Source organism: Mangifera indica, chromosome 1, assembly GCF_011075055.1.
Source record: "Mangifera indica cultivar Alphonso chromosome 1, CATAS_Mindica_2.1, whole genome shotgun sequence".
NCBI lineage: Eukaryota > Viridiplantae > Streptophyta > Magnoliopsida > Sapindales > Anacardiaceae > Mangifera > Mangifera indica.
In genome coordinates, this window is record NC_058137.1 from 492,064 (window position 1) to 519,633 (window position 27,570).

General features: G+C 34.7%; 4 protein-coding genes across 14 annotated transcripts; 2 read left to right on the forward strand and 2 right to left on the reverse strand.

Moving 5' to 3' along the window:
• Window positions 1-1,063: 1,063 nt before the first annotated feature.
• On the reverse strand, window positions 1,064-4,950 carry LOC123192643 (OVARIAN TUMOR DOMAIN-containing deubiquitinating enzyme 3). Its single transcript, XM_044605274.1, has 9 exons — window positions 4,905-4,950; window positions 4,153-4,296; window positions 3,862-4,021; window positions 3,587-3,674; window positions 3,361-3,424; window positions 2,799-2,904; window positions 2,627-2,681; window positions 1,920-1,973; window positions 1,064-1,443 (listed from the first exon to the last, which is right to left on the reverse strand). The coding sequence occupies exons 2-9, from the start codon at window positions 4,172-4,174 to the stop codon at window positions 1,300-1,302; spliced, it is 693 nt and encodes a 230-aa protein (XP_044461209.1). The 5' UTR covers window positions 4,175-4,296; window positions 4,905-4,950; the 3' UTR covers window positions 1,064-1,299.
• A 599-nt stretch (window positions 4,951-5,549) lies between these two features.
• Window positions 5,550-11,774, forward strand: LOC123192616 (acetyl-coenzyme A carboxylase carboxyl transferase subunit alpha, chloroplastic-like). 4 transcript variants are annotated; one of them, XR_006496906.1, is made up of 14 exons: window positions 5,550-5,682; window positions 5,784-5,833; window positions 6,028-6,434; window positions 6,524-6,598; window positions 7,818-7,925; window positions 8,040-8,200; window positions 8,329-8,443; window positions 8,527-8,681; window positions 9,131-9,182; window positions 9,272-9,340; window positions 9,598-9,675; window positions 9,754-10,915; window positions 11,017-11,193; window positions 11,453-11,774. XR_006496906.1 is itself a non-coding variant. In XM_044605245.1 (12 exons), exons 2-11 carry the CDS (start codon window positions 6,108-6,110, stop codon window positions 10,912-10,914), a joined length of 2,301 nt encoding a protein of 766 aa, XP_044461180.1. In that variant the 5' UTR covers window positions 5,689-5,833; window positions 6,028-6,107; the 3' UTR covers window position 10,915; window positions 11,453-11,774. The 4 variants fall into 4 exon arrangements, 1 of the variants encoding a protein (XP_044461180.1); XR_006496908.1 differs by having other exon boundaries at window positions 5,559-5,662; XR_006496905.1 differs by lacking the exon at window positions 5,550-5,682 and having other exon boundaries at window positions 5,689-5,833.
• Window positions 11,775-12,318: 544 nt separating this feature from the next.
• On the reverse strand, window positions 12,319-13,309 carry LOC123192634 (steroid 5-alpha-reductase DET2). Its single transcript, XM_044605263.1, has one exon. It carries the CDS (start codon window positions 13,216-13,218, stop codon window positions 12,430-12,432), a length of 789 nt encoding a protein of 262 aa, XP_044461198.1. The 5' UTR covers window positions 13,219-13,309; the 3' UTR covers window positions 12,319-12,429.
• Window positions 13,310-17,098: 3,789 nt separating this feature from the next.
• On the forward strand, window positions 17,099-27,299 carry LOC123192666 (mRNA-capping enzyme). 8 transcript variants are annotated; one of them, XM_044605324.1, is made up of 18 exons: window positions 17,099-17,208; window positions 17,800-18,002; window positions 18,425-18,542; window positions 19,010-19,161; window positions 19,307-19,390; window positions 19,466-19,528; window positions 20,004-20,135; window positions 20,232-20,432; window positions 20,589-20,708; window positions 21,188-21,234; window positions 23,754-23,916; window positions 24,022-24,162; window positions 25,145-25,267; window positions 25,352-25,450; window positions 25,842-25,931; window positions 26,045-26,126; window positions 26,572-26,702; window positions 26,788-27,299. In XM_044605324.1, exons 2-18 carry the CDS (start codon window positions 17,877-17,879, stop codon window positions 26,908-26,910), a joined length of 1,995 nt encoding a protein of 664 aa, XP_044461259.1. In that variant the 5' UTR covers window positions 17,099-17,208; window positions 17,800-17,876; the 3' UTR covers window positions 26,911-27,299. The 8 variants fall into 8 exon arrangements, with proteins under 8 accessions (XP_044461259.1, XP_044461289.1, XP_044461283.1 ...); XM_044605354.1 differs by lacking the exons at window positions 26,572-26,702; window positions 26,788-27,299 and adding exons at window positions 26,228-26,287; window positions 26,415-26,571 and having other exon boundaries at window positions 17,136-17,381; XM_044605304.1 differs by having other exon boundaries at window positions 17,137-17,381.
• The last annotated feature ends 271 nt before the right edge of the window (window positions 27,300-27,570 follow it).

A 27,570-nucleotide genomic window follows, 5' to 3' on the forward strand; every position in this document is an offset into this window, starting at 1 on the left:
ACATTCACCTAAAGTTTTCAATTTTAAAAAGTAACATTTTCACCCCCCAAATCTAGGGTTTTTATATTTTTTAAAACTCGCTGCCCTCCCATAACTTTCAAAAAGAGCAATTTCACCCCCATTCTTCAACTTCATCTTCCGATGTCATCTCCGACCTTCTCCTTCTCTTGGTGCGATGACGATGATACAATGAAGAGATTTGGGCGACGAAAGGTCGTCTTTTGTACTCAGAGATGAGAGATCGGTGGATTGCATCGACTATCGGTGGTGGCCGAAGAAGGAAGCAAACCTTAAGGGTGAAATTTAAACTTTTTAAACTTTAAGTATGGGTTGAGGTGTTAGTTTTTAGAACCTGAAGAGGGAAAATAATAAAATTTTAAAGTTTATAGATAAAATAACGATTTTATTCGTGTCTCTAACTGAAATTTTAGATGATAGTTTGGTCATGGGTGGGAGTTGAAGTTTTCTTCTCTCATATATGTAAGTTTAAGAATGATCTAAAATTTAAGTGGGAAATAGTCCTTTTCCCCTCTTTGAATTCAAAACAATTGTTTAAAATTGAGTTCAACTTATTATATGAGGATGAGTTAATAAGAAAAAAAATAAAAGAATGGTCAAAAAAAGAAATTTGACAAAAAACTTTTCGACAACTTAATTTAGTGAAGCTGACTTAATTTGATCTCAAAATTGAAGAGGTGACCATGTTAAAAAAAGTTTTACACTTGTCACCTGCAAAGCGCCAAAGGGAGGGGTGGATTTAACCTAGACCAAATGCAAACAAGATTGAATTTTAACCCTAGTTTAAATCTAGACCAATAAAATTTGAGATAAAATTCAACTCACTTTGATTGGTAATAAATTCATTAAAAGCCGTTGAAAAGAAGTAAAAAGATCACACTAAAAAAATTGAAACATTTCCAGACCAAGTTAAGGGAGGGAATCACTTTAATTAGAAGCGCTTTTATAAATTCTTAGTCCACCAAACATCCACCTTATTTCGTATGACTTGCAAGATGAAATAGATAAATTGACAAGCATGATTCTGGAGATATTTCAGATAATATGATCATGGAAAGGGTTGGTAGTATAAAACTCACATGTTTGATATTACAGTACTCATATTACGGTATAACTGAAAGCTTAATTCATGCCTTCAATATATCTTTGGATATTTTTAGAAAGTCTGCAAAATTTTACAGCTTGGAATACAAAATTGGGGATGACATAAGCATCTGCATCTCCTTTCTTGGTAGGGAAGGGTGGGGTCACTATTAATTTCCTCCTGTCATGGTTTGCATCTCAGATAAGCAGATCATAATGGTTTCTACCACTGTACAGGAGCCTAACAACTTTCCTAGGCTTTGCTTTTATCGAAACTCTGAGAAACTCAGCTCCATACTCTGCAATCGGAATAAAACCAGTGCCCCCTCCACCCCTTTTATGCTGCAATTCAATTCGACACAAAGAAAGCTGTTAGCAGATGAGACAAATCCATTCTATACCATAACTATCTGTTAAAATGAGTTAAAGCGGCACGCAGCTGAGGAGAACATAATTATGAAGACGTTTTGGCTCTCTGATATAATATTCATCATCCTGATCTAATTAATAAATATGGATAAGGCAACAAGATGTCTTGCAGTTGAAACTAAGCATGCAATACTGATATCAACTCAGCAAAAAGAATGTGCAGTCCGCCATGGAAAGTTTCGCATGGCTTACCCTTCTGATGGCCAAAGCTCCTAAATTACATCCATTTGGATGCCAAAGAAACAACAATAAGGACAATCGTATTCACTTGAATGTCGAATTTCAGCAGTTCTAAAACCAATTGTACTGACAAGGAAATAAACCCGACAGTAGGCAGGTCATACTAAAGCAATCAGAACCAAAAATCATATTTAAGAAAGTTCACATACCTCGTGCTCTGGTATGTAAACAATGACGGGCTGACGACACAATTTTGACAACACCTGGAGCAGAAGTCATGGTCAACGGTCATTATGTAATATTTCACACAGGAGTATACATAACTGCCATGTGTAGGCATACATATGCAGACTAAAGGGAAAGAGAGATAGAGATAATGAAAATCAGCTATAAAATGTTTGCTCACTGAAAAACAAATAAAAGCTCCTATTGTGGTTTTTTCTCCACTCACTCCACCAAAAGAGAAATCAAACTCTAAAGCAGATAAGTGGCTTAGTACCTTTCTTTACAGTGGCATATTAGAAAAGTACATCCATGTCAATACAAAGCCTATGTGGTTTTAAGAAAACCTAGAAGCTTGCCAAGCATGATAATTTAGTCTTATTCAGCACTCGGTTGAAAGCTAATTGGGATTGCCGCAAAGAGAATGAACGTATAAATTAAACTCGGAGCTAGGGCATGGAAAACAATAAAAGAACAAACATTAGTCATAACTATATTAGCAAGCCAAATGACACCTCTAGAATTCAATCCACCTCTAGAAATTCAAACTTGCTAACTCACTAAATTTTTCTTTTGTATTTTCTTCAAGATGACAATATATCAGCAATTGGCAATGCAGTTATCAAGCAAATGATCAACATGCTGAAAAGTATTAGGATGAATTCAATCAAATATACATTAAATGGGTACAAACCAGAAGTTCTGACTCCCCTCCCCAGAAATCAGATCTGTTAATGCGCTGGCAGTAACTGCAGAAAGAATTAAGAAAATGTTCAATAGAAGCAAAGCATGAAAACTTGATAAAAGCATACTTCATAATACAAGAGGAGAGCTTCCATATTAAGCGATTAGATTAAAAAACCTACCGTTTCAAAGACTCGTCAACTGTGATTGTGATCAATGCCTCTTCAAACTGTCGCCGTTCACTACCATTATCACATATAACCTCCTTTACAGCCATTCGTAATTCATCTGCATTTTTATAAACAAAGTAAAACCACTCACCTAAAACTTAAAGCTATATTACTCTGACCAATCTATGGAAAACAAAAATTATCATCATTTTGATAGCTCAACTTTCTTAACTACGTTTTATACATAAAGAGCTTAACAATTAAGCCCCAGAATCCTTAATCTTTATATTTTGCACAAGCTCAAAATGACAGAAAAGACCGTTAAATTTGCCACAGTTTATATTTGGAAACAAACTTTATGCACTTTAAGAAGCTATGCAAAACAGAACAATTCATCCACGGTGATCTCATTAATGCTAAATAGAAACAGCATAGCTATCAACTCGTATGTCCATTTTCCAAAAATTGCAAAATGAAATTATCCATAGCATCATCGTATAAGATCAGATAGGATAAAATTTACACTCGTAAATGCTTAAACTTCACAAAGAGCAATATAAACACATAAACATACCTGCATCATCTCTCTCTTGGCGTGAGTTAAGAGAGACACCCTTGTTTAAAGCCATCCCTTTAACCTAATTCACCAATCAGAATTTAGTTCATCAGGCAACAAACACATGTTGCAGAGGTTGGTTAAAATCGTGCTGCAATTCTAAATACCAAGTCTATCTTTCATTTGCCAACCCAATCTATAAAAATTTAAAAAAAAAAGGGAAAGAGGAATAAATAGGTGATACCAGTGCTCTAAATAGACAGCGCCCATCACCAGTAACCTTTTGAACTGAATAACGCTCAACTTTCTTCATTGCAGGTCCTCCATTGCCTCTAATAAACAAAATAACGCAAAATTCACAAATTAGAACATAAAAAGTTGAGCTCCATTCCAAATTTTACTTTAAAAACTTTTGAAATTCATGATAAAGCTGACTCTGGCATCCGTGAGTATGATTTAACGGCAAAATTGGGATGCAAAAGGCTGGAGGGATTTAGTGCTTATCAACATAAAACTTACAGTGGCGGTCCGATTCTGGCGAAGAATAATCGACTGATATCTCTATGGAACGACGCCGTGGTGCATGTTTTTTGGGAGCTTGGATTTGAAATTGAAGCAACTGGCGTAGAGACAAGCTCGAACTTCGCAGTTCCATTCCTCAGCTGCTCAAGAACACTCTCTGCATATGCACAATTTTAGGGAAAAAATTGTTAATTAAAGAGAAACGAGCCGACAGAGTTACAAGCAATCCTAAATCCTGGTACGATCTGTGTGAGAAAATCTCTGAAACAAAAATCAATATTGCATTACGGTTTAAAGATTTGCCCGCCATGAACAGCTACGAGAGGAGAGGGAAGGAAAGGAAAGACTGAAGTGAAAAACTTGAAATCGGGCCGCAGATGATAAGGTCCATAAGACTATGGAAATCGACGTCGTTTGGAATCGGACGAATCTTGGTAACAAACTATTTTCGTATTTACGCTGAAGATTTTGCATATTTATTTCAGTCTCTCCTAATATTGAACATAATTGTAATGGTTTTTTTTTTTTTCCCCTTTAAGATTAATATTATGTGTATTCATTTTGAGTATATAAATATAATTATATTTATATGTGTTATTATATGATTAAATATTATTTTATTTTAAATTCAAAATCACTCAATTATGTTATGATATATAAAGTATATATATATTTATATACCCGAAACAAATACATATAATTTTATTATAAAAACAATGGGTAAGCCACCTAACAACTACGTTTAAAATTCCCTCATAAATTTTTTTTCCCAAATCTTGCATTATATTATAAATGACATTTGTATTGGCGGTGCATTCGAGCAAGTTGGATTCGAATAAGGATTAGTAGAGACTCGATTCAATTCTAAAGTAAAAAACTTGAGATTAAGTTTAACTCACTTGAGTTTGAAACAATCACATTAAATAATAAAAAGAATTGTTTAAAAAAATATTAAAAAAGACAAAAAAAATCATTGATAAAGACAATTTTCAATGTAACAACGCAAAGTGAGACATTGATCTTAAATCGAGTTCTTAATTGATGAAATGAAATTTTATATTGTGTTTGTTTCATTTGAACCATATAATCAAATTGGCTTAGAACATATCCACGTCTACTTTTATTTGTGACTAAAATGATATATCTTTTAAATTATTTATTATTAAATCAAATTTAAAGAAAAATGTCACGGAACCCTTATATTTAGTTGGAATAGTTTGAATTAAGTTCAAATAAAGATTGATTTGAATTCATAAAATTTGATTCGAATTGATGATAAGGCGTTGGACAAACTATAGGAGAGAAAAAAATAAAGGCCAATGAGGAAAATGAATTATTAAAATAGATAAATATATTATCCTTGTTAGTGAAAAAAGTCTTTAAAAAAAGATTACCCTATTAATAATTTTCTGACAATTCAACAAATTTAAGATGACTTAAATTCAAATTAAAACTACCTCAACTTAATTAAAACTTGAACCAAACATTGAGCGGACTCTAATATTATTTAGTTCAAATTATGTAGTTTAGTTTTCATGTAGTCAAAATAAACCTCAAGAAATAGTTCCGGAAATGGAATGGAAGTAAAAAAATGGCTGCTAGTGAGATGGAGTGGAGCCCCAGGAGAGGCAACATCGAAGGTATCGAGACATTAACACGTGCCAGAGAAGGCGGTTAAGGGTTTACAAATGCATTGTTGAAGTTCAACGGCCAAACCGAAAAGAGCTGGCTCATTATGAGCCCAGCAGGTCCATCTTTCTGCATAAGAAGTATCGATGCACACATACATACACACAAAGTTTCTGCTCTCTCTGCTTAGTAACTTTTTTTACTATATATTTTCTTGACGATCTCCACGATGTCTGATCGTGTCTTTCATTGCCTTAATTATAATCTCCATTTCGTTTTTCTCTTTACAGCTCTTATTCTTCCTCTACTTGAAGATCTCTAATCGTCCGCCATTTTCCTGGTAATTGTTTTTCCCTATATTTCAGCTCATTTATCTTTAATTTTGCTACAGTTTTGGTATTTTTGTTTTATTTTTGAGAAATTGATTTGAATTTATTTTGAGTGGTGAAGTAAGCTCAACGAAACTGGATAGTTGTAGTAGTAATTGTTTTGTTGAACTGAAAGTTTGTTTTTATTATTATTATTTTTTCACAGATTTGATTCAATTTGAGACATTCGAGAGGTGTTGGGATCTAATTGGTGAGAGGTTAGAGTGATTGGCTTTTGATTGGAGTATGGCGAGTATGTCTCATTCTTCGGTTGCATTTACTGGAGCTTCAGCTTCGGATATTTTTCGGAGCTCCAGGAACGGTGTGAGTGGTGTTCCGTTGAAAGTGTTAGGTAGGACGCGGTTTAGAGTGAATCAGAGTGGATTAGGTGTGACTGCAAAGCTTAGGAAGGTGAAGAAGCATGAGTATCCATGGCCGGATGATGCTGATCCGAATGTGAAAGGTGGAGTACTCTCTCATCTCTCTCCTTTTAAGCCATTGAAGGAGAAGCCAAAGCCTGTAACTTTGGATTTTGAGAGACCGCTTGTTCAGCTGGAAAAGAAGATCATTGATGTAACTGAAACTGTTATGGTCGTTTTCTTTGTTTATGTAGTCAGAATGTGAAGTGGTTTGATTTAATTTTAAGATTTTGTTGGCTGCAGGTGAGGAAGATGGCAAATGAAACTGGTTTGGACTTCTCTGATCAGATAGTATCTTTGGAAAATAAGTATCAACAGGTTTGAAGAATGATACATAATTAGCTTTTGCATTGTAGTTAGTGTAATGAAGCTGAACTTTGCACCTGGTAATCCTATTTATTGTAACGCTATTTGAGAATGTCTTGTCTGCCTTTGTTGAAATCCTTACATTGGTTTCTTCTTTGTTGTTCGTGGATGACAAGTAACATTAATTGGGATATTAGTTAATGAAAAAGGGTATTGAGGAAATTAATAAACAACAAAAAATTCTACCATCTGGCATATGGACTTTGGGTTTGTGTAGTTTGCTGTTTACTGATACATTTGACTGTTGTTCCATAATCCAACATTTTAAAATTTTGGGTTAAGGTTGTGTTCTTTCTATAGGAAGGTCTACTTGAAAAACTCCTCTGATGTTATTCTTCAGAGCAGAAGTGTCTGCTCTTCTTTGCATGGGAGTTTTTTTTTAAGCCTTGATACTTGAAGTTTGAAAGATAGGAATATATTCACAAATTGATGATTTAGGAAAATTTGTAGCTAAATACTGTGTAGAACCTTAAAATTTGAGGGGAGAAAAAATCTTATTCTCTGCTTTTTTTTTCCTTAGCCATTAAATTCCATGGAACTAAATGATGCATATTTTTTTCTTCTCTTAATTGGTTGGGAAGTGTAACATCCTGGTCCAATAGCATGACCTACTGTTCATATTATTGTCTGCTTTGAATACAATCCGTTACGATTTTTCTTTTGGACTTTATAACCTAAAACATGTTTTGACAATTTAGGAGTTCATAAACTATTTAACCAATTTTTTGTTAGTATTCCCAAGTGATGTGAAATGTTTATATATATCCAACATCTCATCCATGTTTTATCAATATGAGATTTATCTAAGAGTGTTACAAGAAGTGAAGGTCTTTATTAAGATTAGCTTACATAAAATATCTTTCCTATATATTGATGCTTGACTGTAAACATTTTTTTTTTGCTGCTTGCTGAATATGACAATGTATAATAAGGACACCATACATGATAAACTAGGTGTTATTATAGTGCATGCATATAATTGGTTTATTGTAAAAGTGCTGCATAGATTTGGATGGCCTTCAGAAGCTGAAGGAGATGGTAATCAAGGCTGCGCTGTGTTATTGATGACTTTTCATGTGTAGTTTATTATGTTGGCGCTTATCATTTTACCATTATAATTTGGATTGTTTCTAGCTTGAATTCATCTCAAACTTTTGATGGTTGATTTCAGGCTCTAAAGGATTTGTATACACATCTGACCCCTATACAACGTGTGAATATTGCACGGCATCCTAACAGACCCACTTTCCTTGATCATGTATTTAACATTACTGAGAAGGTCTGGCAATCATACCATCTTTAACATAAGTTTTTTTTATATTAAAAGCCCCAGCAGTGAGATTCATACTAAAACGACTACTCAAAATTTCTCTCTTTATACCCATGTGTCTAGTTTGTAGAGCTTCATGGAGATCGAGCAGGATATGATGATCCTGCAATTGTTACTGGTATAGGAACCATAGATGGCAGGCGGTACATGTTCATGGGTCACCAAAAGGGTAGGAACACAAAAGAGAACATTCAGCGTAACTTTGGAATGCCTACTCCTCATGGGTATGTCCAATACTAGTTATATAGTTTATAATTACCTCAAAACTTTTCATTACTTTGGAATGAAACTGGCTCTTTTATTAAACTTATTAAGTTACTCATCATATGTTAATTGACAAATGTTTAAACAGTTACCGGAAGGCCCTCCGCATGATGTATTATGCTGATCACCATGGGTTCCCCATAGTTACATTCATTGACACACCTGGTGCATATGCAGACCTAAAATCTGAGGAATTGGGTCAAGTATGTGGAGTATTTAAGTTAAAAACTTTAGATAACTCCATCTACTGCTGGCTGAATTGATTGATTTGCTGCTGCATTTGCAGGGTGAAGCCATTGCTCACAATTTGAGGACCATGTTTGGTCTTAAGGTACCAATTATCTCCATTGTTATTGGCGAGGGTGGCTCTGGTGGTGCGCTGGCCATAGGCTGTGCTAATAAATTATTGATGCTTGAAAATGCTGTTTTCTATGTTGCAAGGTAATTAGATATTATTGGCATTTTTTTAACATGTAAATTAGTTCATTTATACTGTTGAGGAAGCGAATCTTTTTTCTCATTCACTATGATTATCCTCATTACTGGGACAAAGAGAGTGGATTTTTGCCATACTTTAGCTATTAAAAACTTAGTTATATTTTGTTTGTGATCTGTTTTCAACTATGCATACTACACCGTTGTTCTCTGTCTTGATTCACATTTCAAAATAGAGAAAAAGTTGTTGGTCATGCTAAATGAAGGCCAGAAATCTTCTCTTGATAATTCCTGGCTGTGTACCTATTGGAAAAGCATAGGCTATACTTTTTTTTTTTTTCAGCTATAGCTTTAATTTGACTGTATCAATTTTCTTCTTTATTCATTAATTTTGTGAATCATATCTTTGTCTACATTTTCGTCCGCTGATTCCATCTTCATTTTTTATGGTGTAGTCCAGAAGCATGTGCAGCTATATTGTGGAAAAGCGCCAAAGCTGCCCCAAAGGTTATACAGTGTCAATGATCCCGTGCTTGTCTATCAACAAATCAAGATTTATTTGATTAAGATGGCTGAAAGATTTTTTTTTTTGGTAGGCAGCTGAGAAGCTGAAGATTACTTCTATTGAGTTGTGCAAGCTACAAATTGCAGATGCCGTGATCCCTGTAATAAATTTCTCCTACATTATTCATCTTTCATTCTTTGTCCATCCTAGGTATTTTTGAACCCTTGATAGAAAGCAGTTTCTCCTAACTGGACTGACTTGCGCATTCATTCCAATTTTTGACATTAAAAAAGAATTCTGTATCATTTCTCTTTTCTCCCTTCTTGGTGCTGTCACAATAGATGAAATTTGTTATTTACTGACAGTACTATATGTTAATTTCTGTGGCATCTTAAAATATTTTCCATTTATACACAGGAGCCTCTAGGAGGTGCACATGCTGACCCTTCTTGGACTTCACAACAGATAAAACAAGCTATAAATGAATCAATGGATGTGAGTACAATAATACTAGTTCTTCAATGATATACTCTTATCTATTCTTATTTTAACGTAGATCTTTGGTTTTTACAGGAGCTTCTGAAGATGGACACACAACAGCTACTAAAACATCGCATGCTTAAGTTCCGGAAAATTGGTGGATTTCAAGAAGGAATCCCCATTGATCCGGAGAGAAAAGTCAACATGAAAAAGAAAGAAGAACCTATTTTTGGCCAGACTTCAAATGAAAAATTGGAGGGTGAGGTTGAACATCTGAAACAGCAAATTTTGAAAGCTAAGGAGACATCAACAACACCTCCAGAAGTGGCTCTGAATCAGATGTTAGAGAAACTGAAAAGAGAGGTTGATCATGAGTTTTTTGAGGCAATTAAAGCCATGGGCTTGCAGGACAGGCTTGCTATGTTGCGAGAAGAATATTTGAGTGCAAGTTCTGGGGATCAACTCATGCATCCAGTTTTGATGGACAAGATAGCAAAGTTTAAAGATGAGCTTGACCAAGGCCTGTCTGCAGCTCCTAATTATGGAAGCCTGAAATATAAGCTTGACATGTTGAAGGAATTCTCTAAAGCCAAGAGTTTATCAGAGCGCAAAAGCAAGGCTTCTAGATTGAAGCAGGATATCAATGAAAAATTCAAAGAAATCATTGGTCAATCTGATTTAAAAGAGAAGATGGAAGCATTAAAGGCTGAAATTCAGGAGTCTGGGGTATCCAATTTAGGGGATCTAGATGAAGAGGTGAAGGAGAGAATTGTGTCAGTGAAACAAGAGATAGAGTCAGAACTAACCAATGTTCTCAAGTCCATGGGTCTGGAGATTGTGGATGTAAAATCAAAGAAGGCTGGAGAGCTCAGTGAAGAGACTTCATTTTCAAACTTCAAGGGTAAGATGGACAAATTGAATGAAGAAATTAACAAAAAAATAGAAGATGTTATTAAATCGTCAGATCTGAAAGCCACGATTGAATTTCTGAAGTTGGAGAGAGCAAAGGCAGGGAAGGCGCCAGATATTACATCGAAAAATAAGATTGAGGCACTAGAGCGACAAATTAAGCAAAAGCTTTCAAAGGCTATAAGCTCCTCTGAATTAAAGAAGCAGCATGAGGATCTGATGGCTGAGATCTCTGAAACCACAGAGTCTGTTGGAGGATTAGATGAAAGTTTGAAGACCGACACTTCCAACTATGATGAGTCCACAGTAGAGATTAATGTGGGTGCAAACAGCAGCTTTGCTTAGTGTAAGTTGATCTTTTCTCAGCACTCATAATTTCTTTGATGATTTTAGTTAAATCTTACATGGAACTTAGAATTTTTATGTGACTGTTTGGAATGATTGGAGATCAAGAAGGACTCTTACATCACCACCTCAAGGCCTAGAAGATCAGATTCTAGTTATAATGTTTTATAGTGTTGCATACTTTGTGCTTACTGGATAATTGGTGATGAAAGATTGCCAAGGTTCGTAAATCCAATTTTTTGAAGGGGTGGATTCGAACCAAGTCGAGTCTGAACAAGGGTAAGCTCAAAGTTATCTCAAATCTATAATGATTAGCTCATGATTGAGTTTGGCTTGCTTGATTGACCATGAGTTTGTTGGAAAATTTGTTGGAGATGAAAAAGAAGATGAATTTGGCAGCAACTTAGTAGCAACTAGATTGAGTTGAGCTGGGGCTACTCCTACTCAAGCTCAGCAATGAGCCAGCTCAAGCCATTTTTTGTTTTTATGAAAATAATTCCCTTGAATTGCCTGATTAAAATTTTCTTGTGTTGTGCAGTATTTATGTTTCTATCAGAACATTACTGGTGAAGTGCAAAGCAGTTAGCAGTGATTGATCAGGCACATGGAATTGCATCAACCTTCTTTCAGACAGGATACTAGCACTGCGTGGTCACCTTTGCTAGAGGTCTTGCAGTCGCACAAGCACAAGGAGTACACTGTTCCTGGTTGAGCACATTTCTTGCTGTAACTTTTTCTGTTCATTTATCCTTGTTTTCATTACTTTATTTTGGTGGAAACAGTGTATAGATTAAGTGAGAGCAAAGGGGAAACTAAATATCATGCTTCCAAATGTCAGGAATAAGCCTTTTTTCTGAGTATTTCTATTTTATGTCACGTTATCACGTAAAAACCCATCTTTTGCTGTCAACTTGTCATCGTTATAATTTATGAGTATGGGAACGCGGTATACATTTGGTTAAGGCAGATCACCAGCTCTGATTTCTATTGCGGTGAAATTTGTGTCGGATCTTTGTTTGACTTGCATTTCTGATTAGATATCTTCTCAATTTAGCTCTTAGTCTGAAGAAATTTCATTTTGAATTCAGCTCGGCCTCAAACCCTCTTGCCTCCCTTGTGTTGTTGCTATGGAGTTCATCTTATTGCTAATTCCTCTTATTTGGTGACTTTTGTTTTTTAACGATTCTTCTGAATTCAAATATATTTCTTCAAATATTCTTCCTTTTGTAGACAAGTTTTCTTCTTTTGTTTAATAATTTGAACAAATTGAGTTTGATCTCAAGCTGATGATTCAAGTTAAACTTATACTGGCCCTTATTTTGTTTAGTAGAGCTTGAATCCACCCCTAACCCTAAAACTAGATGATACTTTCCACGTAAAACAAACACAATCTGAAGCCAAATCTGAAAAACGAAGTCCAATCTTTTCCATAACTGAAGTATTTTACAAACTCAAAACACTACAAATTACATCACAAACGCCCAAAAAAAAAAAAAAAAACACCAAAACAAGCCCTTAATACACAAAAGGAATAACAGCTTTCCGACCCTTCGGATAATCCTCCCCAAACTTCTCCAAATACCACTTATGATTCCCAACCGCTCTAGGCACCAAGTTAGCACACGTGAACAGAAAAAACCCAAAACCTGCCGATGACCACGTCATCACTCCCCAACCTAACCACTCCACAATCTCCCCAAAATAATTTGGGCAGCTGACCAACTCAAACCACCCTCCTCTTGGAATTTTATATCCACCGCCTTGATTCTTTAACCCGACCAATACTTTATCAGACCAGATATTAATCCACATCCCACTTATAAAAATCCCCAACCCAATAAAAAATCGCCACCAAAACAGTCGCCCATCGTCGCCCTCGTCGTAATCTTTATAATGAGACACCCACCTGGCTTGCAAATAAGCGTTGAGAAGATTGAACCCAAATGCCATTAGAGCCACGGTGACCGGGAAACCCCTCTTTTGGGGGGATTTTTTGTTGAGGTAAAGACGGATCGGGTAGATGCATGTTCGGTGAAAGTAATGGAGGAGAAAGGGGGAGATGAGGATGAGAGATTTGGGGTTGTTGAAGTTGCGACCGAACGGGAAGATTAAGGAAGTGAACCAGAGAGTGGGGCTTTCCATGAGAAACCAAGCCAACGGTGGTGACATGGTGGGACCCCACCCTGGACGGTGGTGCTTGCCGTATGGGGCTTGGAGGAAGTGGAGAGCGATGAAAGTTGGTGGGGCTGTGATGTAGAGAGTGAGAAGACAGTAGTGAAAGAGAGTCTGATCTGACGAAGCCATGGGAGTCAATTGGCAAAGTCTGAGGGGTGGAACAAAGTGCTCTAATTTGTACGTGGACAATAAGAATCACATTGGGGAGGGCGAGAGTCAATAAATGTGAAAAAGGATAGGGACTCGGGTAAGCAAATAAATGTTAAAAAAAAGGTGAGAGAGGACTTGGTAAGTAAATTAATAATAAAATCTCCTTTGATGACAATTTTGATTCACATTTAAGATCTTTAATCCATTTTAACTATAATGGAGAGAGATTTTTAATAAAAATGAAAAATGGGATGGAGATAAAGATAAAAAATATCTCTATTCTAACTTTAACATTTGATAATAATTAGAATGTATATGGAGGGGATTGACTCTCATAGGGTCGGAGAGAAAATTTTTCACTATGGATAAGGGATGTAGAATTCTTGTCATTTTAGTAACCTGAATGGGGAAGGACAGGTTGGGAATGGGGCCAGACCGGGAGGGGAATTCTTTAACAATAGCTTTCCCTCTATAAGAAATGACTGCCTCTGTGGGGATACAAGCTTGCCTCCGAATTTGATCTATCATCTTGAATTTTTTTCAACTGCCTTAGCATCAGGTTATATAATTATGACTAATCTGAATTTGCAACCTCATCTTCTACCTCACCATTTCTCAAGGCTGCTATACATAAAATATGAAAAAGTCTTGTATGTCAAAGATGACTGGAAGTTTGTATAATTTGTTGACTCTGCCATGATGCCGTGCCTCTTGGTCCGTTTCTGTCCTTGAAAATCTTCCAAAATCCATGCATCAAGTTGGGTATATGAAACTGTGTACGCTTGTACCTACAGTCGTTAGTATTTGCCTGCAGAATCTGGAAGATTCATTCGTCACTTGTTTCCATAGATATGATGTAGTCCTTGGTAGTTTTTCATGAGCTGGGAATTGGCAAACCATAGAGACGCACGTGGTTGTGTAATACTAGAAAATTGGAAAAGTCGATTACAAGGGAATTTGGCCGTGAATAGAAGCTGGAGAAAAGAAGGAAAAAAGACAATTTTTTCTGGATTTTGGCCAGCCTGATTGGGAGACTATGATCCTGGGATCTCTTTTTGTCAACATTTTTCTTTTTTTAGTTGGGTTAAATCAATTTAAAAAATAATTGTTCTTTTTGCATAGACATCATCGTGTTTGTGTTGACATGTGCGGATAACTATCACCATTAAAACTTATCAGAACAAACCAAAGTAAAAATTGCAAGACCATAACCATCAGCATACATATGCATCACTTGGGACTCTTTTTTACAAGGGGCTACACATCAAGCTTTGTGCAGATAACCGGAGGGACATTTAGGAAGAGATGAACAGGATTTGGTCTGTAAAGTAAGTAAATTAGTCATATAATTTAATTGGAAACCAAAAAATTAATTACATTCATAATGAAAAAAACTGAAAAGGAGAAGATATATAGATTCATGAACTGATATTTCTCAATCACTATTCACCAAAGTCAAAAGTAACAGACAGAAATGAATTTGATCCTCATGCACTTTACCCTAGCCTTAACTGACAACAGAGAAATAAGAAGAAGAAGAAGAAGAAACCACTCCTTGCATAAACATGTGTTTTGAAACTTGGATTGGACCGACATGCAATGCACCACCAGATTAGGTCATAGTACAAATGGCCAAACCCAATTTTGATTAAATCCAATATGAATTATAGTTATGTGTGCTATTAGGCTATATTCTAATTTGGATTTAATTTTAATGATTAAATAGATAAAAATATTTTAAAATATTATTAAAATTTTATATTTAATAATTAAATTGTAATTCAAATTGGGTTTATCAATTAATAATTAAATATTATTTAAATAATTCATCGATTTAATCATTAGTCAATTTGGCATAAAGTTTGAAGTAGTTCTACTATTTGAACCTATCTTTGTCCAAAAGTATATATAACATTAATAATTTATGTATAGTCTCACGTCATTAATTATTTTTTAACCAGAGATAACACCAAAACATTTGTTTTTATATACCTATTTTGTCAACTAAGTGGGTCTGGATGTTCTTTATTGGGGACATGGAGGCCACGACTTTTATTCTAATTTTTTAAAATTAGAATAGATATATAGCTAATATACAGTAAAATCTTAAAATTATATCTTTTAATTTTTAAAAATATAAATACTCACTTATAAAATAATTTTTATTAAAAATTTTAATTAGGATTAAAAATAAAACTATTATTTAATAAAAAAATTTTAAAAACTAAACTTTTATCATATTTTTTCCCTTAATTTGAAAACTCATAATTTCACCCCCAAATTTTCTTTCAAAGTTTAAACAGTAGTAATTTTCTCTTTAAGTTTTTTTCTCTTTTTTCTGAGATAATCCGCCGTCTTAGGCTGTTAGCTGTCTTCCCTCCTGGCGTCTCTCTCTTTGTTCTTTAGCCCTTGATCAATGACAATTATCTAAAAATTTAAACAATTTTTATCTAGATAATGATGTTTAAATGAATTGTCTGAACAAAGACGTGTCCAAGCAGTTTTCATTGATTTGTGGTCAAGGAAAAAGAGAAGAGAGATTGAAAGAGAGAAATAAGGTAGAAGAGAGGATAGTATGGATTTGTTATTGAAAAAAAAAACTATGAAAAGTTATTATTTTTTAAACTTTTAATAGAAAAATTATAGATTTTTTAAATTTAAAAGGTACAAATTTTAATAAAAATTATGTAATAAATATTTGAATTTTTTAGAAGCAGAGAATTTGGATTTCATTACACCAAAAGTGAGAACAAATCTTTGGCAGGAAATCAAACTAGAAAGTGCCACGTGGCAGACGAAGTAGAGAACCATGCAGAACTGGAGAGGGATTCATCCGTTGCTTGTGTGTGACGGAGGTTTATTTGGGAATATCGGGTCGTTGTTTGTCTTTTAGAAGTTTCGTCTACATCATCATACACGCCAATAGTTGTCTGAAACGTGTTTTTTCTTCTTTCAGTTTTCACATTGCTTTAACACTTGTCTCATTGTCCAACCAATGGCCTTTTACCACATGTAGACCGCCGTGCTGCTGGCTGATGTGTCGAAACAGCATTTGACCTTTACCACATCGCATCATCACCCTCACCAAATCTCATTTTTATTGGTGTTAATAAAAAATAATTACACAAAAATTTCCCCTAAACTCAACGAATAAATGATTAATATTGTAGACTTACTCCATTCAACTGTTGGTTTTGATAATAATTTGGGTTGGTTTCAATTTGAATTAATTTATATAAAACTCTATTTAAGATTAATTTAAAATAAAAAATTTATTTGAGGTAGATTTAAAATTAATTAATTTAAATTTAAATTTAATATAAAAATAGTTTAATTTTCAAGTTGATTTGAACTGATTTAAATTCAAATATTTAAACTATATCAAATTCTATTTATTTTAAATTGAATTCAATCAATCTAGCTATATTAGATTTATTATTCAACTTGATATAAGTTAAATTCAAACTAAAGTTTTAATTTTAGTAATTCGATTCAAGTTCTCTTTTCATTATATTATTTTTTTCATCGATAATATTAAATATTTTGTTTAATACTATTTATCTTATCAGTAACTTTCTTACAATATCTCTAACCAATTCAAGCAAATTTGAATTATTTATTATAATTTTGAATTAAACTCAACCTAATCAATGTTGAGTTTTGTTGAATTCAAATATAACATTTAATTTATTTATAAAAATAATCTAATTTTTAATTTAAATTTATTTTACTTTATTATCCTTTTTTTTTTTTTTAAATCAATGAATCACGAACTTTTCCTTTTACATACAAAAATAACAAATTTATAATTTAAATAAATAATAATAATAAAAATCACCAAAATATTTCTTCGAGATGACTAAACTACCCCTTTTTAAACTTGCAATTTTGAAGGATTCGTCCGTCGTCACTAAAGGATTCCCATGCTCGCTCTTTCACTCTCTCAATTCTCCCTCTAGGGTTTCCAAGGCAAGTTCTCTGTGCGAGGTTTGAAATACTTGTTTCTCGCGATAATAATTACTTGATCGGGTGGCTCGTCAATTTCTCGTCGGTATCGGAATCAGTTGTCATCTGTTTTTTCCTTGCTGTTTCGTCGCAGCTAGATGTAATTTCGTGGTCGATTCTCTGCTAGTGAGCCTTTGGTTCGTTTTAATTCTTTGGTTTAGACGATGCTTTGTCTTTTAATTTAGTCTTTTCTTTTTGGATGCTTGGGAAAGTGGAGTATGGAAATGGATGCATTCTTGTTTAATTTGCTGTTTAGAGTTAGAGGTTTTGATTTGATTTGTAAATGATTAGTCTGTCTGAGCTGATACAAGTAAAATTACGCGTGAATAGAGAATTTTATTAGTTGGGTTTTTTTGTTGTTTCTTTTCTTATCTGAATTAGTTACACCGTGCAGTGAGATTCTTGGTGTTTTTGTAATTTCCAATATGAAGTTTTGGTTGGGAAATTTTGTATTATTGTTGTGCATATAGGCTTAATTCGTTGTATTGGTACATTTTTAGTTTTTTTTCCTAACAAAATAAGAAAATTTGTCTTATGAGTGTGGTTTTTTGACAGTTCAATGGCTTGATAATTACTATAGATATGGGCGAATGAGACCTTGATGTCAGTGAATGCTTTTGGGTGGATGTTGAATGATTGGTACCATGGATTTAAATGCTTCTCCATTACCTGAAGAAGATGAGGATACTTTTGAAGGGCATATAGAACAGTATGCGGGACATGACCGTGTAGAATCTGGAGCTGAAATTTTACGACGGGTATGTTCATTTATTTTCTTTGTGTTTCCACCTTTTTTCTTTAACTCTTTCTACTATTTCTTCTCAATTACTTCTCTCTCACACACACACATATATATATATATTTATATAGTGACAGTTGGCAGGTCTTTTTACTCTTTGTTTTTAGAAAATTACTTAAATTAGGCTAATTAACAGGATTGTGTGAGCACTCTTAGCTTGGCATAATGGTTTGCAATATTCCTATCTTTTTTGTTTGGGTGGGAATGGTATCACTTGCAGAGCTAATTGGTTCTTTCTTGTCTCTCAAGCGAACAGAGACATGCAGCAAGCAGGCAGAGTTATTTGTGTCTCTTTCTATTATTATTATTATTATTGGAAAATTTAATAAATTTTCATGTGTGCTTCCCCATGGGTTTGGCATGTGTGCCTGCTCTTTTCAGGAGCGTGAAGAAAGAAGAATGCGCTTGAAAAGAGATCGACCTGACGACAGAAACATGCATGATCAATATTTTCAAGCTGGGAGATTCAAGTCTTGTGAAAAAAATAAGCTCCCCCCTGGTATGCTCTTCAATTTCTTTATTGTATTAAACTAATTTAATTCATTGTGACGGCATTGAGGTGCTACTTTTTGTTGTTATTGGGTAAACATGATTGCCACATCTTGTTCTTATTTGCATCAAGGTGATACTTTATGTCTTATAGTTTTTTTTGTTCTATTTCTTAATTCTTTGATTTTCTAAAGCAATCCAATGGTTGAGATTCTGAAAGGGTAGTATGTACCAGTTGTTTACAGATATTGCATTTTAATTTTTCATCAGGCAGCATTTTGCCTTTAAACAGTCAATAGATGCAACCATGCAAGTTAATCAACATTCAACTTGAAGATGAAAAATTGTTGGATGAGTGTCTGTTTCTGGATATTGGATACATATTATGTTTTATAATTGGTATATAATGTGGCTTCTTATATTTATATTGTCAATATTTTTATGTGTATTTTGAATGTTATTATCTTTGTTTTGTAGGTTGGTTGGACTGCCCTCCATTTGGTTCAGAGATAGACTGTATGATCCCTTCCAAGGTTCCTCTTGGTGAATCCTTCAACGACTGTATTCCTCCTGGTAAAAGATACTCCTTTAAACAAGTGATTCATCAACAAAGAGTTTCAGGAAGAAAGGTAAGTCAAATTGTAATACGCTTAACCTCCCTTTTTATTTGCATGGCAACGTCAACAAATTTTCTCCGAGTTGCTACCTACTTGCTTTCCGTACATTTGTTTGGACAATTAATTTAAGAAAAACATTTCTTGTGATTGTTGTCAGCTTGGCTTAGTGATTGATTTGACAAACACAACTCGATACTATCCAACAGCAGATTTGAAAAAAGAGGGAATTAAGCATGTCAAGGCAAGTATTGAGTCATCTTGATTCTTATGACTGAACTGTTAGTTTTTTAACTTCTTTTGTTTGTTTGTGTTCTAGATTCAATGTAAAGGCCGAGATTCTGTACCTGATAATCCTTCTGTAAATAGCTTTGTGTACGAGGTATGTTTCTTCGATGAATATGGATATTTCATTTGTAGACTCTTGTGGAAATTCTGACATCTTCTATCTCTTTTCCAACATTTGCTTTGTTGTGATAAGTTTAGTTATATTTGCTGTGATCTTGGTTCAGAATCAAAAGACAAGATTTAGCAGTTATTTAAGGAAGCCCTTTTAATTTCAGAATTTTAGAAATCTGTATTTTATCATGACTCATCAAGCTTATATTTGTATTTCTATTTAGGTTCCTTAGGCTGTGGGTTGACCACTATATTTATTGACCTTAAGTGGTTATGTACTTCTTTGAGTGTACCTTGTTTCTGTCAACTCTACAATTTTTTTTGGTTTTCCTGAGTTTCTTTTCCTTTCTTCTCTCACTCTCTCCCTCTCCTCTATTTTTGTCTACTTAGCTTATATGAGCTTCGAAACAAAATATATCCATATGATATTTGATATATATAATTACTGGTTCTTGCAGGTCACACAGTTTCTCTTTCGTCAGAAACACTCAAAGAAGTACATCCTTGTGCATTGTACTCATGGACACAATCGCACAGGATATATGATTGTTCATTATCTTATGCGTTCACAACCAATATCCGTTACTGAGGTTAGTTTGTGTTACATTATTTCATGTTCATCCAATTAGTTTTAATTTTTTTTCATTATAAAATTTTGGATTTCCTTTAATTTGGCCTCTGTGCAGGCTATAAAAAGATTTGCTGATGCACGTCCTCCGGGAATCTACAAACGTGATTACATAGATGCTTTGTATGCATTTTATCATGAAAGGAGACCTGAGGCGGTCGAATACCCAATGATTCCAGAGTGGAAGAGAACATCTGAATTCGATCTTAACGGTGAAGCAGTACCAGATGATGACGGAGGATCAATTGCTCCTTTGAATGTATGCATAATCTAAAGAAGTAATCTTTATTTTGATTCGTTTGATACCTTTTATATAAAAATTTATTGTTCCTATTTTAGCTTGAATTTTCTGCAGACGCATGAAATGATATATTTCTGGTTTTCTCTCTCTTAGTAGAATATTCTTATTTTTCAGGATAATCAGGAGGTCCAGGTAGAAATGACAAATGATGACGTTTTGGGTGATGAAATTCCTAATGACCAGCTATTTTCTCTGCGTAATTTTTGCTATCAGATGTTGAAGCTGGATGTCAGGGTAGGTTTTTTGAGGACCTCTTTGGTTTTTGTGTTTGCTGCTCCTTTATGGTTGTTACAGCCAAAGAAATTTTTGAATTAGATGTGCAAATATTTCATTGGTACTTAGTTACATAATTTAAAGGTTAAAATTGATCTTATAAACAAGCAAGATCAGTATTTTAAGTGTTACCAGGCTTTTCCTTTTGAACTTCAGTGTTTTTGGCCCATATTAGTCTTCTTCTGTTAAATATTTATGTTGAATGATAATTTCTAAAATATATATGCACAAAGTATTTGCAGAAAAGCCAAAATTGCTAAATTGTTTTTTAAATTTTATTTTAATAAAAATTTCATGAAGGCAGCCAAATTTCCAAAATAATTGAAAATAATAAAATATGTAGCAATGACAACATTATTTATTTCCTCTTATATATGATATGCCCTTGGTAGCCGTTTTGTTTAACTTGGGGTCTGTTGTGGTCTATTTCTGAAATGCAGGGGAGAAATATGCAGTTTCCAGGGTCACACCCAGTTTCTCTCAACAGGTCCAGCTTCATCTTCATTGATTATAATTATACTGCAATTTCAATTTTTTTTAGCAGCTGAAACCATGATGGTGTGCTTTAAAGATGCTATAACCTTTGTATTTAGTTATCCTAACACCAATTTTGCTTGTAACACTCTAGAAACTGTGATTTGGATGATAGAAATATTAGTAGGTAGTATTCATTAGGTTCTTGGGGCAGGATTGATTAGGTTGAAATAGTATTGTCCTTTTTTCAGTATGTTATTTACTGGAGTTATTAGGTGCTTTATTGTTACATTATTGTTATCATCTCACAGGCAGTGTATGTTACATTATTTATTGCAATCTCACAGGAATAACACGTACTTTATTGTTTGAAAAAGTAAAAATAATGAAGTGGTTCTCTTTGTTTTTAAATGGGAAAAAAAGATCCGTTTTATTTTTTTTGAGCTTTCCAGAGCTTTGTTAGTCTATAGATTTATTTATGTTATGTTGCCCTAATTTAATAAAAATTTTGTTAAAAAAGTTGTGGTAGGTGAAGGCTGAAGATCAGCCAGTAGAAAACTCCTCTCACTATGGTGGGGGGACTTCACACTGGTGAAAAGGTACTTTAAGCTTTATGCTGTTTAGTAATAAAAGCTATAATCTAGTGAAACTTGTAGCTTATATTGGTAGAGCAAAAAGCCTAGGGTTGGAGGGATTTGATGCGACAACTGAGTGAGAAAATGTGACTGCAGTCAAACATGACTGTTTGAAGCAGGATTTTGTTGTTCTAAGGTTACTTTTGATTGAATGATAAGAGAGAATTTTGTGGACATCCGTTTTCCAATGTAGTGTGATCTTTGTTTGATATATTTCAACTTTATAACTGTATACAAATGGTGGAGTAGAGCATAGTTGTCAAAGGTGTGCCTATATGAGGTTTTACTTAAGGTAATGTGGCCATCACCTTTCAATGGTCGAGGCGATCAGTGGTTCAAAGGCCAACTTTAGCATTTTACTGACGTCTTTGGAAAAGTATTAGGCGCTGAAAAAGTGTGCTTTATTATCACCCTATGCTATCTCCAACTAATTGTGAGGGTTATCGATAATTTTTGGGTTAACTAACACATTCTTAGACTTTCTGACAACTTTTGAGCTACTTTCAGACAGATTTTTTGCCAGATATGTGGGTTACCAACAATTTTTGGGTTGTTTTCGACATTATCTCAATCTCTCTGTTTCCAGTAGATTCTGGGCTATTTCTTACCATATCTGAAGGTTATCAGCAATTTTTGGTCTGTTTCTGGCACGGTATCAGACTTTCCACCAGGAATGGAGTGGTAACACAAATCCTATTTTGCTTGATACCATTGATGATGGCAAGTAATGGTTGATGTGGAAAATAGAGGGTGTTGCTGATGATTAGGAATTGGTGTTTGAAGAAGATTTGTTAACTTGGGGACGTGTTTCTAGGGCTAGTGGGGCTGATGAAGCTATTTATGCCACCATAGTTACTAAAAGTTCTGGTATTGGTACAACAACAAAAAAAATGGTCAAGATTTCATCTCTTTTTAATCCTAAGTCAAAGTATAAGGATAAGGAGGTCTTATAATACAAACGTTCTGATGAAGAATAATTCAATTCTTTTGATGAAGAAATTGATGAAATCAAAGATTGGAAATCTAATCATAAGGAAGCGATGGATGAAATGTTCCACATTGTAGATTGTGACTCATCATGATAAGATTACAAGTTTTTAATTGCCTTAGGTAAAAAGGTGACACCTTTGCCTCCCTTTTTTCGCTTAGGTGATAGGACCCTACATCACCTTTTGGAGCTTTTCCCCTTTGACAACTATGGAGTAAAGATTTGAAGTGCACTAGAATGGATTAGTATGGGTTGGTTGAGCTATTGATTTCGTAAAGTTGTAGCTTTGACAAACCAACATATTGGAGTTTGTGTCCTCTTTTCATCAGATATGCTTTATGTTCTTTGAAGGTTATAAGTTTGGAAGTGTTAAATGGGTGACTAGATACTTTTCACATTCTTGGCCGTAGAGTGGGAACTCAGACTGCCCTTTCCTGCCTGTTTTGGGTTGCCTTTGGCAGGAGGGAGTGAGCAAACATCTAATGTGAATTTCAACTCTACTATGTCTGGCATGTTAATATGGTTTGGCCGCATTGAAGCTCCTGAATGTGTTGTCATTGCTTGATTGTTTAAATTTTTTGTGTTTGATATATTTAAAAGTCAAGCAGCACCCACTGAGACCTATTAACTGAAGAAATTGAGTGATGTGCCATCATTTTTATGGTGTGCTTGTGCTGTTCAATTCGTACCTTCACCAGACCAGATTTTTGGGACTAATGTGTCACATGATAAGATGATTACTGTCTCTTGAATATTAGAGTAATTGCAGAAGCTGTAGATCACATCTTTTTCTTTGCTGTGACTTGTATTAGTTTACGTCTCTTAAATATTTTGGATTTAATAATGGCAGCTATAGTTTATTCAAGCTGCTTCTTCTCTAAAACCGGACTTTATTTTTGTGGTATGCAGGGAAAATCTGCAATTGCTAAGGCAGCGTTATTATTATGCAACCTGGAAAGCTGATGGGACACGATACATGATGCTCATAACAATGGATGGATGTTATTTGGTTGATAGATCTTTTAATTTTCGAAGGGTTCAGATGAGGTTTCCTCTCAAATTGCCAAATGGAGTATGTATCTCCAGTCTGTGCCTTGAGGAAGTTTCCTGGTATTTGGATCCTAATTACTTTTATTATGGATGGCTTCTAATTTGTTGTATTGTTTTGCTTGTAAAGGCTGGTGTGAGTGAGAGAACGCACCACTATACATTGCTTGATGGGGAGATGATTATTGATAAATTGCCAGACTCGAATAAGCAGGAGAGAAGATACCTTATCTATGATATGATGGCAATCAACCAGGTGTCTGTCATTGAGGTGGGTTTTCAATACAGTATGTGATGATTTATGTTATTTACTGCAGGAATGCTGTTAATTTTTTGTTTTTTATGTTGCTGTATTACAAATTTATCCTGATAAGATATTGAGGTTTCATAAGTGATTGTGCTTTGTGAGACCTTTGCATCTGTCGGCCATGGACTCATGCAAGTAATACTAATATGCTAGTGTCAGTTTCACCTTAAATAATGTCACTTTTATCCTTGTTTACAAGTTGATTATTTCTAATCTAGAGCCATGTTTGAGGGAATCCTTAGAACCATTTATGTTCTTACTGTCTCTAGCCATGTTGTAATATACCTGTAAATGGGTTTCATTCATCTTGTCCTTGATATAAACATTCACAATACCATTTGCATTGGTATTTGATTTTCATTTACTTTTGTTAATTTTAATCTTAATCATCAGATTGCATGCATTTAGGGTTGAAAACTAGCCAAGCTGCTTGCGAACAGCTTGCAGCTGGGCTTGTCTCAACTCGAGCTTACCTTGATGTTGGCTGGTTCTATGATATCGCAACCTCACATCTTAGCCCAAGCAAAATATCAATTAACTCTAGAAAGTTTCAAATCATGTACTTATACTTTTAAAATCTTTTTTTAAACTTTAATTATGGGGGGTAATTGATAAATGTATAAATTATAGTGGTTTAAATGTAATCTTTGAGTCGAGATCAAGCCAGTCATTTCTGTCTCGAGCTTATACTTGAGCTGAGATTACACTGCTCAGTGAACTCAAGCTCTAGCCTCTATATATATGTATGTATGTATGTATGCATGCATGCATGTATTCAAGTCGGAGCTCAAGCCAAGCACTACTTGGCTTGGCTTGGCTCGTATACAACCTTGCATGCATTTGAGGTGCCCCTTGTAGTAGACCATATCCTTGTATGTGCATGTATCTTGACTTATGAACATAATGGAGAGCAACTACTAATGTCTGGTCATCAAATTTGGTTCAGCGGCCCTTCTATGAACGGTGGAGGATGTTGGAGAAAGAAATCATTGAACCTCGGAACACTGAGCGGCATAGTATTTACTCAAGTAAAAATCCTTATTACAGATATGACCTGGAACCCTTCAGAGTATGTTTTGATAACCTTCAATGAATCTTTTACTGATTCTTCCTCCTTGTGATTGGTTTGTGACTTGCTCAATTTGTTTATCAGGTCAGGAGGAAAGACTTTTGGTTGTTGTCCACTGTTACCAAACTTTTGACTGAATTTATTCCAAGGCTTTCGCATGATGCAGATGGCCTTATTTTCCAGGTAATTGAGGATCATAACTTGATTGCAATAATAAAATTGGGAACTTCTTTTGACAGTCTTGTTAGGTTTTCATCCCTAAAGTCAGATTGAGTAGGAGGGAAAAAACATTTTCTTTCTTCCCATGCCATTGATTTCTTTCTTGGCATGTGATAATTGCTCAGGCTTTTCCAGGTCAAAATCTCATCTGCCTATAACTTAATTTATCATCTAAAATTTTGTTAATTTATCACCAATTTCTTGCCACTATTGAATCCTTAATTTAATTGGAATTAGTGACATGTTGTTGATGAATAATTCAGCTTCCAGGCAAAATTACCCATGTTTTAGTTAAGTTGAGACTTTCATTATTAGGTTTGAGCAGCAGTTGTTACCAGTGCTCATTATGGTGCAGGGTTGGGATGATCCATACGTTCCACGCACACATGAAGGTCTTCTGAAGTGGAAATATGCCATACTGAATTCGGTTGACTTTTTATTTGAGGTATAATATGATATTTCTTAAGGTTGGCTGTTGCTTTGTGTCTCTTTATCTGTATTCAATAGCATGTTTGTCTATGAACTCCTATGATATTTGGTTGTTACATGTGGACGCAGGTAACTGATGATCGTCAGCTACTTTTTCTCAATGAACGAGGGAAGAAGAAACTGATGGAAGGGAATTCTGTTAAATTTAAAGGTTAGTACAGTTCTCTTTGTTTTTCTCACTTGAGTTTCTTTAGATGTTTGATGCATCTATCCTTTATCATGGAGTTGAAATTTCTGAACGGTGATTTTCAGCTTTATGGATGTCTTATACAGCTTTCACAATCCAACAGTGACACCCACTTTTGATGTCAAGTGATAAGATAATCAAATTTTTAATTATGTTCCAAATATGTGTCTAGGTTAGGATTTATTATTCCAAAATTATTAGGCTTACAGAACAGAGATGGTACTTAGATAAAACTTTGCATTCTATTATCAGTCTGGCATGATGGTTTATATCCTTGTGGAGAATGCTGCTGTCATGGGAACCCAAACAGCCTGAATCTTGATTATTTGGCCATTCAAAATAAGGTGGCATCATCATTAGTTGTAGATTGGCTCTTTACTTACCTTCCCATTGCTTTTTAAACTTTCAGATGGTTCCGATCCCTCTCTTTACTCTGGGAAGATTATTGAATGTGGTTGGAGTTCAGAGGAACAGGTATGGGTTTACATGCGGATCAGGACTGATAAATCGACACCGAACGAATTCAATACATTCAGGAAGGTCGGTCCATTTCTTTCTCTTTGTTATTATAATGTTCTGAATCTGTCGCCTATATCAGACTAAATAGAATTTGCTTTTTAAACAGGTTATGCGGAGTATAACAGATAATATAACTGAGGACATCCTATTGAATGAGATTGATGAGATAATTCGCCTACCAATGTATGCTGATAGAATACGGAATGATAGCAAGAGACGACTAAGGTGATTGGGGGGGCAGGCTGAAGCGCAGATGTCCAACATGTTTCAAGAATACCCAGAAATAAGAGAATAGGTGTATGTTTTTATTCTTTGCTTGCATTGGCCATTGCAGTTCTTAGTCCCGCGTCTGGGTTAATATTGTAATTAGCTATAGCTCTTTTTATAAAGTTCTAGCTTGTACTATGCTGGTGAGCTGTTTGATCCAGTGAGTACACTTGAATAGATCTCGACTTCATCTGAAATTATTTACCCAATCATTGTCCCAATCAAGAGAAGTAGGTTTAGCAATACCGATACCAATGCCAGTGTATATTATTAGTATTATCTCTACCTTGCCAGCTGCATTTTATGTAGTAGTGATTTATAAGTTGCTTAACATGTAACACAGTTCCATTTTGTGGACTTGCATTTTCCTTTACTGTGAATATTACTAACATGGCAGTTGGTGAAATTGGCGGTCCTCCTCATTTCCTTCTGCCTTGTCTTCATCATGCTATTGCAACTGGCGCAGCATAGTGATAGTGGTCAGGACTAGGCCTGTCAGTCGGCTCTAATGAACAGGCCCTGGGGAAGCTCGGCCAGTTTTTCGTTCAGATTTTATTTATGGTGTTAAGTGGGCTCTTTTAAAAATTTTGGGTTTTGAGCGTATGTAACTTCCGGATGACAT

Coding starts and splice junctions, on each gene's coding strand:
- LOC123192643 (XM_044605274.1), bottom strand. CDS start 4,174: ATGGCGGGCAAATCTTTAAACC. Junction 4,022..4,152: donor GGCGGGCAAATCTTTAAACC/GTAATGCAATAT, acceptor GTGCATATGCAG/AGAGTGTTCTTGAGCAGCTG. Junction 1,974..2,626: donor GAGGGGAGTCAGAACTTCTG/GTTTGTACCCAT, acceptor CTTCTGCTCCAG/GTGTTGTCAAAATTGTGTCG.
- LOC123192616 (XM_044605245.1), top strand. CDS start 6,108: ATGGCGAGTATGTCTCATTCTTCGGTTGCATTTACTGGAGCTTCAGCT. Junction 9,183..9,271: donor GCGCCAAAGCTGCCCCAAAG/GTTATACAGTGT, acceptor TTTTTTTGGTAG/GCAGCTGAGAAGCTGAAGAT. Junction 9,341..9,597: donor TTGCAGATGCCGTGATCCCT/GTAATAAATTTC, acceptor ATTTATACACAG/GAGCCTCTAGGAGGTGCACA.
- LOC123192634 (XM_044605263.1), bottom strand. CDS start 13,218: ATGGCTTCGTCAGATCAGACTCTCTTTCACTACTGTCTTCTCACTCTC.
- LOC123192666 (XM_044605324.1), top strand. CDS start 17,877: ATGATTGGTACCATGGATTTAAATGCTTCTCCATTACCTGAAGAAGAT. Junction 20,433..20,588: donor GATCAATTGCTCCTTTGAAT/GTATGCATAATC, acceptor CTTATTTTTCAG/GATAATCAGGAGGTCCAGGT. Junction 20,709..21,187: donor TGTTGAAGCTGGATGTCAGG/GTAGGTTTTTTG, acceptor TCTGAAATGCAG/GGGAGAAATATGCAGTTTCC.